The following is a 20,425-nucleotide window of genomic DNA, read 5'->3' on the forward strand; positions in this document are numbered from 1 at the left end:
ACCACACGCCCCCCGCTTGCCGGGCAGGTATCCTGACCACGAGGCCGCTTATCTTTATCCGCTTACTTATTGTGCCGCCACAATCTTTTAAAAATCTTTAAAAAAATAACGCTGAATACCAAAACATCAAGAGTGGGAGTAGGAATGGAGCTACAATGCGTCCTATATTGAAGTCGGCGTTGGACGACACCGTTGTATGTCCTGCGCATAGCGCACTGTTATGAGCTTTTTTTGAAATCCCACGACAAACGTACGCTAAGCGCATTACACACTTGCAACAAAGTTAGAATATGTTTAACGCAGATTACACGACTCAGTTATTCAATTTATTAATTACTGCTTCATTATACATATTAATGTTAGCTCTTCCTGTAGGAAACGAATTCAGGTCCCAGGAAATGAACTCATTTCTCACGAGTTTTTGCACTAACCAGCACGAAACAGAAATGATAGGTTTATTCTAATCACTTACAGTTAGTTATAAATTGAATTATTCTAAATAATACAAAAACAGATTTTGTTTATTGTCGTAATGTATTGAGATTTCATTTTTTAAGACAATTTAGATTATAAAGTAATTCTTGAGAAACTAGCCAGAAATAAAGTAGAAGACTATACAGAAAACAGAGAAAATAGTATAGGAATAATGGAAAAAGAAATGAATGAAAACCATCGTCGAAAGAACAAGAATAAAGAAAAATTATATTTACTAGAGATTTAAATAAATAATAAATCAAATCACAGTCGACTTCCGCAACAACAAAGTATAAAGAAATAATAATAATGATAATAGTAATAAAATTATATTTGATTCTAACGTGATTTTGAGGTAACTTTACGCAAGCGGATTATTCGTGAAACTATTTTTCGACAAAACTATTGCGGGAAGATGACGAACAGAGAGACAAGAGTTTCGGCACAGGATCCGAAAACAAGTAGAATTAATTGCCAGTGAGCCCCAGCAGAAGTTAGTTTAATTAACAGTTATTAATTGAATTCTTGCCTCGTAGTTCCACATCCGCCTAGTTTGATAATTGGTGTTGCAGTTCACGCTTGCCTGCCACATTGAGATGCACCCGTAGCCAACTGTCATCCGGCGCGTAGTTGGTTGCCTAAGTCGCAAAAACGGCCCCCGCTGAACTCCCCCGAGCCTTAATAAGTCTGCATCTATGCAGCCAATTCCATTTACAGCGTTGTCCGACCAGATGCCGTGATGAAATGTTATATTACACATTCTCCGAGTTTCGTGGAGCATGTGATTCGCGTTTAATATATTAAAGGGCACTCCAAATATGACAGCGACGCACAGCCCTGCTCGATCTTTTATTACGTTCATAATAAAGACAATAAAAACAAGATGAGAGCAAAAAAGCAAATGTAATTTTAGCAGTTCAAAGAATGGGTAAACAAAGCGCTGTTTTTGTTTCGCTTTCATTACGCCGGCCGAAAGCTCGCCCGCCGAAGACGCGGCCGTCCATTAGGGGCCCAATTAACTAACCTCTCTCGACTCACCTGGCACTGCTGGGGACCCTGTCTGTTCGGCGACGCCGCCTTCGGTCGCGCCCTCTTCACCGTCAGCTTCACCACCTCCGACGCGTTGTTGTTGTTGTTGGCGGGCTTCTTATCCTCCGTCGTCGTCGACACTGAAACCCAGACCACATTGTAGAACAACTATCGCACGTATTTTCTCGACGGCGGAAATTTTTCAGCGAAAACATCACGATTTCCCAGTCTCCGCGCCAGAAATTCTAAAGAGTCCGGGTCCGTCCGTGCCGTCATTATTCCAGTCAGGAAGTGACATGGCTGGTGTTTTATTTCCGTCGGCCGGCGTCATTAGTGTTTGAGCTGAGCCGAATGTGAAATCTCGTACTGATTCAATTGGTTTCCTGAAAGGAGCCGCCTTCTGATTCGGGAAATTGTTTCGCGCCGACAAAAAATGACCAATTTTCGCGTTGCTTCATAACGCGTTGCAATAAAATCTTATATTCATGGCGGACGGGACCCGGGGGAACGCTACGCCGAAGGGGTGTTACCGCGAAACGGTTCGAATTCATTTGGTGAAGACGAAGAGGCTAATGGACGACTTTATGTGGACGCGGTCGTGTTTTTCTTTAACGATGGCGCTGTGGCGGAGCCACTAGGAATTTTTATTGACGTGAATTTTGTTTGAATCGAAAGTGTCTAGAGTGTCGACAGAGTCTAGATTGTCTACGAATGTCTAAAACATCTAGGGTGTCTAGTGCATCTATAGTGTCTAAAGTATTTAGACTTTCCTTAAAAAGTCTAAAGAGTCCAGAATCTCTAGGGTGTCTACAGTGTCCAAAATGTACAAAATAAAAAAAAAGTCGAAAAGTATTTCCATAGAACTTCCCTCGTCCCTGAAGTGTAGCTCAACAAATCTTTTTTTTTTTTGATAACCTCTATAACCTTAGCTTACGCTCAGGGAGTAAAAATGACAGCGTTATTTATTTATTCCACTTAATTTGCAATTTCCCTCTGCTTTTGTTGTCCTGCCGTCGATTATTTGTTTACGTCGGTTTTTTCCGTTTTCTGCCTACCCGAACGTATTCGAAAAGCGGTAAATTATTATTATTATCCGGCTGCAATCCGCCCCTGCTCGTGATTTTTTCCTCTCGCCAAAGTGGGAATCAAAGCGATTTGAATTGCAAACAGTATTTTTCCGCTTTTCCTATGAAAAATATAACAACTTTTTGAATGCGAACGAGCGCCGGCGGCTAGATTCCCTGGCAGTTCCGTCGCCGAAACTTCTAATGCAATACACAAGTTGCAAAACAGCAGAATCAGACAAATTGTTTCGCCTAATGAATATTTCATTGTCTTTTGTGTGGGGCTTTGTGTCGTTAGGGTTCCATTTGGCTCGTGAAGGACGAGAGGAGCAATTTTGCCGGGGATTCATAGTTTGGACTCGACGGCAATTACGTTCTCGCGGAACTGCTCCCGACAAAAATTGAAATTAAAATGGAAAACGTTGCGGTATTTAATGTGGAGCTTCCACGGTGGCAGGCGTCCAAGAGTGGACGCCGTGCCAAGAAAAAACAATTAAAGGTCGCACGTCCGAAGGAGTTTTTCGAATCGTATGTTATTTCGGCGAAGAAAGCGCAAAAGTCGGCGATTCGACTTCCGGGAAGAATCGGCAGGAGGTGCAGCACATAATTAAGTCGTGCGCATAAATCATCCAGAGAAAGAAGATTCGGGGTGTATCGATGGGCGCATTGCATATGGATGAGTTGCTCGCAATATGTGCTTTATTTTGTGAATAATGTTCGGCGAAAAAACGCCCATAAATATTGTTAGGAGCAGACCGACAGTATAAATCAATATCTCGCCTTGTTGTCATGAGTTTTAGTTCCCGCGAGTAATGCACCAAATAATAAATTTATACATTGGAAGCTTTGTTTTTGCCCGAGCTATCGGAACAGAAACGTAAATAACAAGAGGAAAAGCTCGGACGATAGTTCCAGGGCGCGGCTCGCCGAGGCGGGGGCGGATTCATTATTCATTAATTAAAATTCTCTTCAAGATAAACGCACTGTTTCGCAATTAAAAAACTCAAGGCGTCCGAGCGCCGCTGCCGCCGGAAATTGGAAAAAATTCGGAGGCCAGGGGATGGCGGATGCGCCGGGAGAAAAAAAACCCTGTCACAGTTAGCCAATATGAAAATTATCTACACTTTGGCGCATATAAATAGAAACAGATTAAAATCAACGGTGAAGAAAACGTCGGGTTATTTATAAATAAAACCGAAGGTTCGTCGGTCCCTGCTCCCAAAACCGACGTTAACAAAGTAATAGTTTGGCAAAGCCGCAGCCGAGTATCAATTTTTTAAGTGCTCTATTTAGATACGGATCTCGAGAGGACCGTTTATCAAAAACAATTCCTACATATTTCGCGGCGCTATTGCTTCACATATTTTATTATTTTGATCAATGGCGCATATTTTCCCGGTCGTAAAACCGGATACAAGCAAGGGATCGCCATATTTCACCCAAGAACAATTTCTTTAAATGCGCTTCCAGCTTTGACGGAATGACGTGCTCACGATACAAATAGTGGCCTCACTAATATCTTGTTGACTGTGTACGCGGGCCTTAAAACAACTTCAGCTGCCACTCAAACGTGTGCCGACTCAAAAACACGTTAATAATTCATGAAAACAGCACCTTTGTAATCAAATGAACGAAATACAAAGGAAGCGGGAAATAAAGTAGGTTATCGTGGGCAACCATCTTCAAATACGACGCTATCAAGAACTAAATATTCCCCGTATCGGTAAACAGCTAAGACGTGAGGCAGAACTCCATTTTTTTGCGACTGTTTGCAGTCGGCGATTAGCGCCGCCGCCACGGCCTCCATCCCCCGTTTCCCTGGCAACCGCTCCACGTGCCTCTCATCCAGGTGTGTAGATTACCGAAAACCGTTATTCATCGCCGCCTCTTCCGTGATTCTTCGACATAACACCGTCAATACAAATTGGAAATATGGTGGATGCGCCGGGCGAGATGGAGATTCGCCGCTCGGCCCCGGCTCGCGGAAGAAAGACACGGCGATTTCGCGAGATAAATTTCTATTCTAATTTGGTTAGATCGACGACGTATGCGGGATCCGAGCATTTATTGATATTGACACACGTCGTTTCTATCGCGGCGAGTAATGGAGTGCTGGAGTTAGCGCAAACAACTTATTTCCACTGGGAATTGTCAACAGAAGACTTCATCTCATAACTCAATTTTTATACTGGCTCTTATCACAACAACCTGCTGAGCGCGAGGTGGGCGGAATTAGGATTTTTCCAGAGGGGATCGATAATTGCGGAGATAACAATGGAGTGGTGACGCTCTCTGTAATTCTTCGACGCGACTCGCCAGATCGACTGATTTAATTTTAAACCCATAGAATATTATTCATAGCGATAACCACCTACATATTTGAAAAACGTGCATCTCAGACGCAGAATATTCCATGAAACTTTACAAGTACGTCGAATTTCCACTTGACGTTCGTTTTTTTTTTTTTAGTTCACCTCACGTTCGAATCATTTTCGATCCTAGTTGCACTGCTGCCACGAACTGTTACACTTTTGCGGCTTTTGTGGGAGTTTGATCAGACGGATGTGGACGCGGTATAAACAGGAAGATTGATGACGAGTTGTTTCCTTGGTTCATTAAGGAGAGTTGGTAGTTAAAAACTGGAAAATTTGCGGATTTTTAACCGAGCTTGAAAGGAAAATAAGTGCGGCGGATGGCCGTAATTTATTAACGGGGGCGGAGAAGGCGCTATTGGCAACAAATGGATTTTTCTGCGGGCTGATGAAAGCATGGAAAGGGGTTGTTTTTGCCTAAAAAAGTGGCGAGAATAACAAGAAGTTCGTGTCGTGGTGTTACACAGTACAGATACGAACTTCTCTTTTTATGTTGTCAAGACGATGTGCATTTGGCTTCCACTCTAATTTTAGCTTCAACTTGGTTGTCTTTTTAGTATTTTTACAGGTTTTCTGAATTCCAGTCTTAGTTTCATTGCATTCGAGCGGCGGTTGCAGTTTTAATTTCGGCTTTGATTTCAGATTAATGTTAGCTTTCATCTGCAGCTTAGTTTCAACTTGATTTATGGATTTTTTAAATCTTCATTTCCGGTATTTTTTGGTTTTGGCTGTGTACTTTCGTTGAACTTCATTTTTCGCATTTGAATTTTCCCGTTCAGTTCCATTTCGGTTTTTTCGGTCCGGGCTTAGCCTAATGCCACTCAAACAGTTTTAAACCATAAATTAAAATGTTTGATTACAAATCCTGCTTTATATTCGATTCAGTTGTAGTTTCAATTTCAGTTAGATTTTCCCCCTGAAAATTCCACGTTTCATATTTGCAAATTGTAAATCCGCCCCCACGCGCCGCCCCGCCCCGCCGCCAAAAAAATCGCTGACTACGACCACACGTCCATTCCGCTGACGTCCTGCAGCTGCAACATTACAAACACTCGAGTCCGCAGATTTTTGTTCGCTCATGTAATGCTCGAACAACAATCATTCAACATATCTGACCGGAAATGGGAGCCTGGATCCGGCGGCCGTGAAACCTATTTTAAATTGCACATTTAAGGGCGAAATGTTTAGTTGAACGACTTCGGGCCGTTGTTGTTGCAATTAGAGCGCCCACCATGCAGATTTATCGACGTTCTCTGCGATTCCGATCGTCGGTTATGTTTTATCGCCTCTGTTATTGTTGCGATCCATTATCCATTTTGCAGCGGGATTTTTTCCGGTTTGCTTACTTTATCGCTATGGAAATTGCCATGACTGCAGGCGGTATAGAAAAACGTAAAAAAAATAATTGCTATTGTGCGAATTTGTTTAGTCAAAGAGAAAAATCGCTCGGACGTGGACATCGCAAGTCACTGGTTACACAGTCGAGTAAAATTATTCGTGAAGGATTCGATCCGCCGCAATTAGCTCCATTTGATTATTATGTGGCGACAAGCACATTCTAATTGAATATAATTTACATCGGCGGCTTAGCCCGAAGCGTCAAGTTCAATTTTCTCTTCCCCCATCTTGCCGGAATTCCGAAAAAAAGGCTTTCGCCCACTGTGGTTAAAACTCCCGCCGCCCACGCGTTTCATTTAAGCACACCCTTCTCTCTCGTTGTAGCACGCCCAAAGCCAAGAATTAGGTCATCCTCTAACAACAACTGTTGTCCATTAACTCTCGGTTGATTTAAACCCGTCCGAAATAAAAAGATTAATATCGCTTGTACTAAACAAATACAGCAAAAATAACACGCGCTGCAATGTTTTCATTCAAAACAGCGGGATTTCGGCAGCCGCTCTCGCTTAAAGAGGTCGAACGGGACGCTGGGGATGGAACCTGACACGCAGCCAGATTTTGACCGAAATCGAGCTCGTTTCCCGGGTGTGACGTCACGCTTCTTTTACTTCGACTAGTAAGATTTTCAATTTGCGTGTGACCTTCTCACAAAGCTAACAATTTATGGTACGTGCTCGCGGCGCTCGCCTCGTTGAACCCGTCCCTGGAATTTTAACTAAGCCCTAAATAAACGAGAGCCGAAATCGTTTCGAGGTGTACACCTCCACGTGCCGCGAGAGAGCACTCTAAATAAGTCATTGTTTGCAACGTGATCCCTGATTTAAATTCTCATTAGCTCGAAGATCGCAGTGTGTGTACAAAACAGCGCCCCATTATATCGGTACTCGCATTATCTGGCAAGTCGTAATTAATACCGAGCAAGCGGAGCACAAAGTGGCTTTTTTCGTTCGTTCCGCCCCTGCTGCCGGAATTGCGGTGATTTTTACATGGCTGGCGTCTCGATTTAATTACGATCGAACCGCACAAAGCTCGTGCGATTTCATCTGTTCATTAACAAGAGACGTCTCTATGTTGTCGGCTCACCGCCGGACACGAGCTCCATTGTTCGGCTTTATTAATGGACAGAGGCACGGCCACGTCTGGAGACTGGGGTTGCTGGAAATTCGCTGCGAGGGAGAGCGGAGGCGCCGTGGGTGGTGGAGGTACGAATTTTACGAAAAATCGCCATGGGGCTCCTGGGGGAACAAAAATAAACCGGGCGTAACAGGGAAAGGAGCCGAGGGCTCAAATTTTGCTTTCTAAACCCTGCGAGGGAAGTTCACTTCAATAACGCTTCAAAAATTGGTGAATTATTGACTTCAATACGACATAAACTATCATTTTGTGAACGTCTTTTACTTCATTTTTTTCTGCAAAAAACTTGAATAGGGAATTTGGAGCTCTAAAACCACCAAGACTTATTGAAAATAACTCTGAAAGGTTCTCGACGCCGACGACAATTTTTAATTAAATCGGTAAAAAGCTTTTACATTTTTTTGGTCTCTAGTCAAACTCTGGTTTCATATGAATATAAGAACATCAACCTCCAAGTTAGTATAGTAAATGTCAAAAGAAGGTTATTCTGTTGTTTTTTTTTTTGATAAATTGGGCTCCATTTTTGAAACTAAGCATTTCGAGTTTTGGCGCAAGACTCCCCGAAGTAGATTAAAACAAAACTGTCATGTCGGGGGCCAGATGTAATAACTTAGCTCTATTATTAACGTGGTTAATAATAGATGCAGATTTGAAAACACTACCACGAGTGAAATTGTTGTATTTTTGTTCGTCCATTTCATTAAAGTTTCACTTTCGTTTTCTGCAGACTTCTTCAATAACGGTTCAGCTGTTTGCCGACGTATCGTGATCACAAACGTAATCCATCGTACGAAATTAAGTTACGACTACTGGAGATAGTGAATGAAACTCCCGAAGTATAAATCTGCCTCCTCTGTTCATAAAAGCGACGTGTTAGGACCGGATATTCGTCCCGGCACCCGCCATTGACAGCCCCGTTGTAGCCAAATACCTCTACCCATTGTGTAGCTCGTGAGCCGGAGTAGTCGACATAGAAAGTGACTAACCTGCATCGCTGTCCGCTGGGACTCCCAGACTGTTGGAGTTGTCGTTGATAAAGGCCTCAGCTGAATTCGTGAAGGTCTGCGGGGACAAAGTCAGGTCCGGGCCACTCGACGAGTCGAACAGGTCGAAGGTGGCTGTAACGGCTTCGTTCCCACCTGAAATGAAGGATTTCCGTGGAGATTTGCGCTGACTAAAGAGTGCTCGTTTGAATATACGACCGGGTCGAGCCGAAATGGATGCTTCAGGCGCAGATGGCTCTATATATCTGCACTAGGCGAGAATAATTCGTTCGCGAAATAATTCGTTCGCTTTTCGGCGCAGCCGGTAGGATTTAACGTCCGCGATTAGAAGAGTTTCGAAAATTCTGCGGATCATCTCGGCCATTTGGCCCTGCGGAGATTGCGGAGAACGGTTTATTGAAAATTCCTAGTTGGCAAGTCTGGCGATGACGTTATAATTTGATTGTGCGAGTGTTATCTGGTGTCGAGTTAAGTCGAGTGTTATGCAGCGGAGTAGCTTAAACGGCGGATGCGGAGAACTAGTTGCATGTGTGGGGAGGAAAAAGCGCGGCGGGCGGGGGCGGCGTTACGGTTTTAGATTGTAAATTGACCCATTCCATCCCTCGGTTGCGAGTGGAGTTGAGCTACTTCTTGCCGAGCGCTTCTATAAACTTTGGCAAAGCCCTCCAGGAATCTGTAATGAGGACTTCGCAGAATTCGATAATTTTACTTACTGCCGAAACTTTTGCTTTGGCATGCAAAACTTTGCCGATTATCGATTGGCCACGTCTGCCGCAGAAAAATTGTTCGAGCGAAGTTTATTTTAAAACAAAACGGGTTGCGTTTCGTTAATTTTTTATTTCTCCGAGGAATAACTGGCATATTTTGTAATTTATCGAACTGTGCGGGGAATTTTTTAAAATTCCGCATTTAGCAGCCGAAGATAAATTACATTCCGATATAATTTAGTCGAAACGAATTTTGCTCATTTTAGCTGCCACATTAACTAGAAAATAATTCCATAAATCCAGACGTTTATGTGTCGGACAATAATCACGTTTTTTTTTCCAAATTCGAATAAAATATAGGGCTCGAATACAACCAAACTCCATTATCGATTCCACAAATCACAATCAGTTCCGAAAACGTCCTAAATAATCGCCTGAATATTTTAATTCCCTCTCTCTCCATCGCGAAAAATGCATTAGGGGTAATTTACGGCTCACTGCAGGATTTGACTTTCCGATCCTTCCTTTTATTCGGTTAGCGTTTTTCCGAAGCCCGGAAATAATTGAGGCGGAAACCATATTTGCATTTTCGTATCTTCGCGCCGCCGACGAACCGCTCTGTTTTTTCCAACTAAAACTCGCGCGAATTTTATTAACCGAGGTGAAACTCCATTAAAGATTTATTTGCTTATTCAAGTTATAGGATTGTAATCCATCACGAGATAACTTCTCCATTTATGGAAAATGACAACTTTGATATAAACCGTCTTTGAGTTTAATCTACTAAGTTTCCTTAATGTCTCCATATTTCTGGTGCGAATATGAAACGCGATATTCAGGATATTGAAAACGACGTTAAAAAAGTTTAAATCCAGATCTGCGTCGCCAGGAACGAAATGTAATAATCCCCCGACACGAAGACAAAAATCGGGCGAAGTTAGCGCGCCGCCGGATTTATGGCCCCATCCCACCGAAATTAACCCCTCCGAAATGTCGTGTGTTAGTTGAAATTGTTTGTTTGTGCAACGACAAATTGTAACCGTTGTGCAGATTTTTTCGCGTGGTAGCGAGCAAGTTTGGAGGACGCTCATGAGCGCATATATTTTTTAGGATGCATCCCGCGGAGCGCCGTTGTTCGTCATTTATTCACGCCAGGGCGAATCCTTGGCAGCGACCGCGTCTCTATCTCCGGGAGTGAGAGGCTGGAGCTCGAGATCTTAGAATGCCTTAAATGGATATTAAATTGGCTCGGAATAGTTGGTTCCGCTCGGCGTATCCGTCGATTTCCTCTAATCTTATTTACGCGGTAATTGAATGGCGAATCATTCCGTTTATTAAAATTTTATATTGCGCCGCCATCGACGTTTCCAGGACCGAGGCGCAACTTCCGCCGCAATTACAGTCCCATCTCTTTGTTACCGAATTTTATTGGTTTCGTCCGCAAGACGAACAAGGCGATCGCTTTTATTTCGAAATCAACAATTACGAGTCAAGCGCGTTTTGCACGCTCCGAATCATCAAAAGCCATTTAGCGCCGCCAAATGAGTTTTCTGTGTTTGGGGAGAAAAACCGCAACGACGCTGCAGCCTACGACCGCGAGGAATGCACGAAACGTCAAAAAGTACAACGATCGCGCCGTATATTTGCGTCACGTGCGACAACGGACTTTTTAATTCACCCTTATCTACCCTCCGATCGGGTTTCCGTGAGATTCGCCGGCGGAGGCGCGTGGAGCGAAAGTGGCGCAAGTTTAATTCAATTACGGTACGTATTGTAGCTTAATGATGCTCCGCGTTGTAACTGTAAGAGGCAATTTTTGGCGCAGTCGGGAGGATGGAGCGCGATAAATCCGGCGACGCGACGACCTTTCCCCGATTTGGTTTCGAGGCACGGAAAATCAACGCCGAGCTGGAGGCCTACCTCCAGACGGAGGCGTTTTTTCGCGGCGGCGAATCGAGGAGGCGCGTAATTTTGGCGCAGCCGGTGGGATTTGGAAGTGTATTCTGGGTTGCGTTCCCAATTCAAATTTTGTTATTATTAGCTCCGTTCTCTTTTCATTGTGTGTGTGTGTTTTTTTAAGGATCTCTGCTTAATTAACATGTGTAAAAATAGTTCTGTGTTTGTGGCACAAATAAACCTTGTTGTTGTTGTTGTTATTTGTGTTACGTGGAGGTGTGGGAGCATGCAGCCACAACCAGTGCCCAGTTAATACTACTTTATTCCCCACTCCTATATACACTATATGACATCTTTCCCTTTCGAGAAAAAAAATTACAAATTAAACTTAATTAACATTTTTTGGCTTCTTTACCCTCCTGCCAAACTTTGAAACATAAATCGTTCTTCTTGTGTGAGAAGAGGATGGTGTTGCCTCGTCTGTTGTCTCATTTGGCTCCTCTTCTGTCACAGTTGCACTATCACTTTCTTCGTCACTTTCACTTACAAATTCATTCTTATCAGTCAAATCGGTTACATTTACGTTCTCTAACATATCAGTTACATCATCCTCATTATTTTCTACATTGCTTACATTTGAATCCGTATCTGACATGTAACTAGAGGAAGTTTTCATATAATATTGTGGTTTCAAAAAATATCTATTTCTACGCATAACTAGGTTGGTATCATCTTCTTTAACAAGATATGACCTATCATTAAACTTTCTAACTACACTGCCTGGAATCCAAATATCATTTTTTCTAATATAAACTTTTTCATTAATTCTCAAAGCTCTTAATTTTCTAGACGCTCTATCATAATAACATTTTTGTTTATTTTGTCTGTCTACTAACAATTGCCTCTGTTTTTTGAAATTAATATTTTTTGGAGTTAACATATTATTCTTAATAGGTATTAAAGTTCTAGTTTTTCTATTAAACAATAATTCAGAAGGTGATAAAATACAATTGCTAACAGGTGTATTCCTATAATCTAACAAAGCAAGGTTTAAATCAGTGTTTGTCTCGTAACATTTCTTTATAATATTTTTTACAGTCTGAATAGCCCTTTCAACCATGCCATTCGATTTTGCATAATGAGGACTTGAGGTGACATGTTGAAATTGCCATTCGCAAAATTCTCGAACACAAATCCTGAAAATTGTGTTCCATTATCTGACACAAATATTTGCGGAATACCTAATCTGCTGAATATATTTTTCAAATGTATAATAACCGTATCAGCCGTAATATTTTGAATTTTACATATTTCCACATATTTAGAGAAATAATCAATTACAATAATAAATTTCTCTTTCCTCAATTCATACAAATCGCAACCTACTTTCTGCCATGGAAAATCTGGAACAGTATGCGGTATTAACGGTTCCCTAAAATTATTCCTGGAATACTTCTGACAAGCTTCACATGACAGAACTTTATTTTCTATATCGCGATACATACCTGGCCAATAAAGTAATTGCCTGGCCTTTAAGAAACATTTGCTAATTCCTAAATGACTCACATGAATAATATCTAACATGTTTTTCCTTAAGGATCGTGGTACTACTAAACAGTTTCCTTTATAAATCAAATCGTCAATAATTACTAGTTCGGATCTAACGTTATAATATAATTTTGCAAATGATTTACATTGTACCTTGGAATTTGGCCAACCTTCCCTAATATATTTTAAAACTGTTTGCAATTCTTCATCTCTTTTCGTTTCTATATTAAATTCTGCAAGTTTACTCTTTGAAATTGGGAAATTCTTTCTTAAATAATTTATTTGAGCTTCATACTCGTGATCAAAAATTTTAGTTTTATCTTCTGGCATTTTTATTCTGCTTAATGCATCTGAAACATACATTTCTCTACCTGGTTTATATTGTACTTCTAAATCATAAATTTGCAAATCTAACATCATTCTCTGAATGCGCATAGGACAATCAATTAAAGGTTTTTTAAATATGTGTAAAAGTGGTTTGTGATCTGTCTCAATTACTACCTTCCTGCCATAAAGGTACTGATGAAATTTTTTTGCACCATACACTATAGCTAACATTTCTTTCTCAATTTGAGCATAGCAGCTTTGACATTTGTTCAAAGGCCTTGACGCGTACGCGATTGGTGTCCCTTCTTGTAATAGTGCTGCTCCGAGACCATCTCTTGAAGCATCTACCGACAATACTAAAGATTTATTTGGATCATAAAATTTTAACAATGGTTCTGTAGTCAATATATTTTTTAATTTATCAAAGACCTTTTGTTGTTCATGTCCCCAATGAAAAATTATATCCTTTTTTAACAACTCTCTAAGTGGTGTCGACAATTCTGCCACATTCGGTATGAATTTATGTAAGTAATTTACTATCCCTAAAAAACTTTGTAACTCCTTTACATTCCTTGGGATTGGATAATTTTTTACCGTTTCAATTTTACTTTCGTCCGGTTTTATGCCCTTATCTGTCAACTTATGTCCAATATATCTAACTTCACTAAGTGAGAATTTACATTTGTCTGGGTTGAACCTAACGTTAAATTTACGTGCTCTTTCTAATACTAATTTCAACCGTTTATCATGTTCTTCCTGACTTCGTCCCCAAACTAAAATATCATCTACATATATTTCCACACCCTGAATATTTTCGAAACATTGCATAATCTTTCTTTGAAACACTTCTGATGAACATTTCAGACCAAATGGAAGCCTTTTAAATCTATATCTACCAAACGGTGTGTTAAACGTACACAGCTTTGAACTTTTACTATCTAATTTGATATTCCAAAACCCCTTATTTGTATCTAATACTGAAAACACTTTGGCATCTTTCAGCTTGCTAATTATATCAACATAAGTAGGTATGGTAAAATGCTCACGTTTTATAGCCTTGTTAAGATCTGTCGGATCTATACAAATTCTAAAATCCCCATCAGGCTTGTCAACTATTACCAACGAATTAACCCATTCGGTTGGTCCAAATTCTCTTACAATGATATCTTGCCTTTCTAAACTTTCCAACTTAGATTTTAGTTTTACCATAATTCCTTGAGGAAATCTTCTCGCAGCATGAACGCGTGGTTTGACTAATGGATCAATTTTTATACTATACTGGCCTGGTAGACAACCGATGCCCTTGAAAACGTCAGAGTACTCCTCAAAATAATTCCGAAAACTATCCATACTGCATACCATCCTTGCGATGTCTAATTCCTCAATCGAATCTTTGCCTAGAACAGGTCGACTATTAGTTTTTGAAATAAACAATTCAATGTTATATTCCTTATTTTTAAAACTTACAGATACCGTAATGTATCCCAAGACGCTGATTTGCTTACCACTATAACCCAACAATTTCGTTTTATTTGGTTTAATTTCATTGTTGCCAAAATATTTTTTATACATATACAGTGGTATCACATTAACGTCTGCACCGCTATCAACCCTAAATTTAATAACACTTTTATTTGAAAATTTTAAATCAACATTCCAATCATTTTTTTTATTATCATTTTTCTGTAACAAACCTATAAATAATTCCTCATCATTTTTATTTATGTTATTAATGCTTTTATTTTGACAAAACCTACTGAAATGATTGTACTGTCCACAGTTTCTACATTTCTTTCCAAAAGCTTGACAATCACGTAGTGAATGAAAATAACCGCATTTATTACAATTAAATTTGTTGTTTTTGGAAGTCACACTTATCTTTTGACGCTGTTGATGATGATTGGTACCGGTGTTGTTCTGTGTTCTTCTCTGTCTTACTCCCGCTGAGCTGCTGTATGCCTCTCTCTCTTCCTTCCTTGGGTTCACGTGTTGCTTCGCCTCTCGCTGATTCGTTCTTCTCACTCTCATGATTTCATCTTCCGTCTCGTTCTCACTCATTCGACTGGTTCCCTCACTTATAACTTGCAACTGTCTTCTTGTTATCTCCGCCGCCTTGCATATTTCGATGGCCGTCACCAACTCCAAGTTTTTTGTTCGAAGCAATCTGTCCTTGACGCTGTTTTTTTTTATACCCAACACCAGACGATCTTTAATTAACGACTCACATAAGGTCCCAAATTGACGGTTTTCTGATAGTTGCCTTAATTGTGTTACATATTCATCCACTGTTTCACCCGACTTCATTTCTCTTGTGAAAAACAAGTATCTCTCGTACGTCTCGTTGATAGTAGGCACGAAAATGTCTTCAAATTTTTTCAACAAGCAGTTGAATTTTCCTTCTTCGCCGCTCTTGAACTGGAAGGTATTATAGATTTTGAGAGCCGCGTCTCCAATGCAGTTTAGCATGACTGTACATTTGTACTCTTCGGATTCTTTATCGATTTTCGCCGCTTTCATATATATGTCTAATTTCTGCACGAAGAATTTCCATTCCGCTGCCTTATCACCTGATAACTTGAGCTCTGCAGGTACTTTTGCACCTTTCTCCATATTTTGAGATTTCTTGGGCACTTCCACACACTAAGGAACTCACCAACTCACTTTATTTCTTCTCCTTGCTTCCTTTTTTGCCTTATTCTCGCCCTTTAGTCTCCCGGTCACCTTTATGACCTTAGCCTTTTTACCGACTGCGCCATGTGTTACGTGGAGGTGTGGGAGCATGCAGCCACAACCAGTGCCCAGTTAATACTACTTTATTCCCCACTCCTATATACACTATATGACACTATGACTAAATTTTTATACTATTATTGTTATATTAGTTTTCAGCGTCCTCTTTATCTTGTGTCGTCGTCCGCAATAAATGAGTCGATTTTTTCGGTTTTTGGCTAGGTGCTTAAACATTCTGGCTGGCCCTGCAAGAGACACGCCGTGATGTATAGGAGCAATTTCGGCCGGACACGGCCAACTATGATGGAGTGGTCTCCAGAGCCGTTTCTTGCACGTCGTGCTGCAGCCGAGCTCCTCATTCCTACCAACTGCAACCGCATAACTTACCGAACACACAACTAACCAGTTACGAGCGGTACGTGCCTATGGCTCTTCCATATTTATTATTATTCATGGGCGAACCGCGCCGCTTTTTCTTCGCCGACTGTTCCGCTCGATTTAATGGCGCAATTAACAAACTTCCAGAATAAACGCTCTTGCATACTTCCGCATGTAGGGTCACGTAGGAAAAACGTAGCTTTTATTGTCGCTATCCGAGCGACTGCGCCATGCGTGCGACTTTTCGCGTTTTCCGGCTTAATTACCCGCTCCCGAGCATCCCGCCATCTAATTTTCGCCTTGCCAAAAATGTGGCGGCAGAAATGTACCCCACGTCTGCATGCCGGCAGCGCATTCCTGCGACAAGGCGGCCGCCCCCGCACCTGTTCTCGGTTGCTAAGCGACTCGACGATGTAAAATGAGTCCTTTTGATTGCAGGAACGAGCATTGGCCGAGTGCTATAATGGCGTCGTTATATTTGCGTGTATGTAGGTGTCGGGGCGAAGTCGGAATCCACGCATTCCGCATTAGCAGAAATTGCCGAGTTCGAAATCGCCAACTCGCACATAATAGTCGGCGAAGTTCGAGGGACGAGATTAGTATGCGAGGGACCGGCCGGGCCGCCACCTGACGCTAATTAGGACCCGAGCGTCGGGGGCGGCTGCAGTTTGTTTTCGCCCGGCCCTAAATAGGTCAGGGCGGCTAAAACATTTACCAAGACAAACAGCGGACCAATAACGAGATCCGCCGAAAACATCAGGATCCGTGTACGAATTACGGCATGCAGATGCTGCGAGACGACGATTTCATTACGCGCTAAGCCTCGACGACGCGATCTTGCCACGCGATAATCCCGGAGCGGCGGCTCCGGGGAGCCCGGAACGCCGAATCCGATCCGGAAATTAGGTAAAGAAACCTGCTTTTCACGGCCAGGTCGGGAAAAAAGCGCGCCGAGAGTGCAAGCACGGAGCTTTGAAAAGGGCGGATATTAAAGGACCTGGACGGCGTAGATGCGCCTAATCGCGGCTGTATGGCGAAATTATCCGAAAAAATTGCACGTGGTGAGGCGAGATTGGCGCGGTCGGTGGGATACCGCAAGGCGGTGAGATTATTTTCGACGGTAACGATCGACTGACACCCTCCGCTTGCATATTTCTAAATAAAATTTCTCCGACTTGCGTTCCCTGCGGACATTTTTTTACTTCGAAAGCGGCAAACAATAGTGCTTTCACAAAAACCATCCGAGATATAGCGGCTCCGTAAGTATGGAAGAATAGGTCGGAAAGGCGTTTCTACAAGAAAGAAATCCACAAGCAAATCGATTCCCGGTTCCATTATGACCGGTAAGAAATGCAATTTCGTTATATTACAAAAACACGCCATTCAACTTCTGAATTATAGTGATATCCCTTAACCAATTCCCGATGCTCTGTGCGGAAAACCAATGTGTAATAATAAGGTCATTCGGAACCTTCATAAAAATTCTTGCGGGTTTTCGACGTGTGAGTTACGCTCAACCCTCTGTATTTATTGGGGCGTAAAATTTCATTACACACTTCACATAAACACTCGATTTTATAGAAAGCAATAAAATATGAGATCATAAATTAAATTTTAGAACTGGAATCGGCGATTTCGCACCTGCAGAAAAGTCTCCGCTCTCGACTCGGATCGGGGATTAACATAATGATGTTTGCGGAAAGAGGTCGGGCTTTTATTCTTCTCAAACCGGATTTAGCTTGCATACGCTACATACGGTTAGGCGCAGTCGGTGGGATGATTCGATTCAATCATAGCCGCCGATAAAAACTTAACGTCAATTATGCGAAGAATTTCGATTGCGGCACCCAGCATCGCCGCATCCTTCGTCGGCGTGTTTTTATTGCGTCGGATTCTAAAATCCAAGATGGGAATTGTTGCTGACAAGCATTTTCATTAGTAAATACCGCCGCCTACCTAGCAGTAATCCTCGTGTGTGCCAACTGCCGGCTCCCTTTCCGCTCGAGTCGGACATGTTCCCTGGCGCGTGTGAACGTCTTCTTCCCAGAGATAACTTTTTTTAACATAAATTTTAAAAGTGCGCTGAAAAGACGTGCTCAACTGAGAAAGCAAAAGTTCACCTTATTATCTATCCTGCTTCCGTTCTTTTGCTTCACTCCATCCTCACGTATCCTCAGATGCCTCTATTCAATATTTTCCTTTGTATTTTCAGGCCAGGCACGTATTCTTTAAAAGTACATCCGCGATTGTTGATTTAACACTTTTGCTTCAACCGGGAGCTTTTTTAACTTGCTTTCCTCTTGAGTAAATATTTTTTAAATCCCAAGGTGTATTGTTTTAAAATTCGCATAACGTGCCGGCTCGTGCTACACGGTGGCCGCAAAAACCGAAGCATGCAATATTCAGCTGCTTCTAGGCGAAACAAAAACGCGTAGGTAATCCAAGCTTAGGAATCGACGCAAACTTTGCTAGATTATGCAATAAAAAAAATGTGTAAACGTGAATTGTATGGTTTAATTATGTAATTCCGCGTTCACGATTTGGTGCAGTCGGTGCGATGAGCGTCGAAAGTGCAAATTTCCGTGTAAATTCCATCGGTAAGACAAAAGTTCGGCCCCCAGCTGCGACTAATCAGATCGGTCGATTTGCAATTCTAAAGAAACTGCAACTTGGAGCATTTTAATAAATGTCGCTCGGCTTATTTGCGGCGTCCCCTTTTTCTTTATTGAAAGTCGCTGCCTCCCATACATCCCTAAATAGACGCCTTTGCATTTCATTCGGGCCGACAGCCCCTCTTGTAATTATCATATTCCAGCGCCGAATTCCCAGCCACCTGATCCACGTATGCATATCGAACCCTTAACGTATCGGAGGGTCGGAATCGGCGGATCGACTTACATACCCGCCGAAATGTAAATATCCGAACGCGACACCGACGCGAGTCCCCGAGGGAGCTTTACGCGACAATTTCCGTAATTTTCATTAACATAAAGCCCTCCGCACGATGCGCCCCGTAATGGTATCGCCGCCGGCGACGATTTTAATTTTTAATACTCGAATTTCGACGTAAATGAGAGATTCAGGGTATTTTACGGTTCGAGAGTAATAAAATTATAATTGAACAGCTAAACAATCAAAGCTGACCCTCATAAAATTTAAATTGAAAGCTCCACACCCCAGCGTAACGGCTTGCAGGGCCCGCGATAACATCGAATTCCATTATTAGAGGCAGTTTACGTACGGCCCCGTTCGATAAATGCGAAATAAATCAGCGGATTCGGTCTCCACGAGAAGCATCGGCGGTAGCTCGCGAAAAATGAGCATAATTAAGATGAACGCGACATCAAAACACAACCTTGGTCGTTATGGAGATAAAGCTCCGGCCAATTAAACGTTCGAAGACTGGCTCGTAATCCTCAAAGGTCGCAACACAAACGCGCTTTTTCGGGGTACGCGGGCTCCAAGGCCGCCGGTATTAGCGGTTGCCTAAGCTACGGATGAGTTTGCTCGACTAACTTCTCTCGAATAAAATTAATATCGATCTCTGGGGATGGATCGCTCGCGCGGACGCTCGCGACTGTCACATACCGGCGACGGGGCAGATCCACGAAATTTTTTTGCCGGGGTCGAGGGCGCGCTCTGATGCCCGCTCAAAGTAGTTAACGAGGGCTAAGATTTAACCGTCTAGACTAGATAAGCGTCACAATGACAAATGGTGGTCTAAGTAGTGGCAATTTGTCCAGCTGACGATCTTCGTACTGACGGCTCCCGTAAAACCTTCCAACTCCCAACTGCAATAATTTACATTGTTTCTTACTTGTTTGCTTGTTTTATGAGAGTTCGAGAACTACTGTCGTTACGATAAAACGCCGACGGCTTCCGCGAGACCCGAAAGGGTGCTCGAGGACGCGAATTGCTAATGCACCTGTTAATTTACGGCGCCAGACTCGCGCAAAAACCCTCGATAATAAATTAAAAATTCAATCCTCGAGAAGGACCGTGCAGTTGGTTGCCTACACTAAAATTGTCGTGGATAGTTGGTTGCATACCACGCGTTTCGCCGACTCAGCGCGAGCCTACCCCGCCTCCCCGATCCATTTCGTCGCGGCTTTGGCTCCCTGCTCCAAGTGTCGCCCTACACGTTATAAAATTAGAGCAGGGGGAAACCGCCCTGATTATAATACGAGGTGAATGATAAGCCTGCCAATTTCCGAAGTCGAGGCAACTTTTCGCCAGCGTTCTCCTGAAAGGTTGCCTCACGTAATCAACTAACGAGAGGCGGGGCTCGGTGGCGGGAAACCCAATTAATAGCGTGCTCGTTAGCGGTACAGGTCTTCGGCAACTGACGAATTTACCACCGCCGG

At 42.4% G+C, this 20,425-nt stretch overlaps 1 protein-coding gene across 1 annotated transcript in view; it reads right to left on the reverse strand.

Annotated features, from left to right (window-relative positions):
- The window catches only part of LOC135126060 (uncharacterized), a 150,794-nt gene that overhangs the window by 14,878 nt on the left and 115,491 nt on the right, over window positions 1-20,425 (reverse strand). Inside the window, exons 6-7 of the mRNA XM_064051850.1 lie at window positions 8,458-8,610; window positions 1,513-1,643 (exon numbers count right to left, since the gene is read on the reverse strand). Of these exons, the coding sequence (XP_063907920.1) occupies window positions 1,513-1,643; window positions 8,458-8,610 (284 nt within the window). The remainder of the gene's footprint in view (window positions 1-1,512; window positions 1,644-8,457; window positions 8,611-20,425) is intronic.

Source organism: Zophobas morio, unplaced genomic scaffold, assembly GCF_036711695.1.
Source record: "Zophobas morio isolate AGI-343-1 ecotype UQ-CSIRO unplaced genomic scaffold, CSIRO_AGI_Zmor_V1 ptg000010l, whole genome shotgun sequence".
Taxonomy (NCBI): Eukaryota; Metazoa; Arthropoda; class Insecta; order Coleoptera; family Tenebrionidae; genus Zophobas; species Zophobas morio.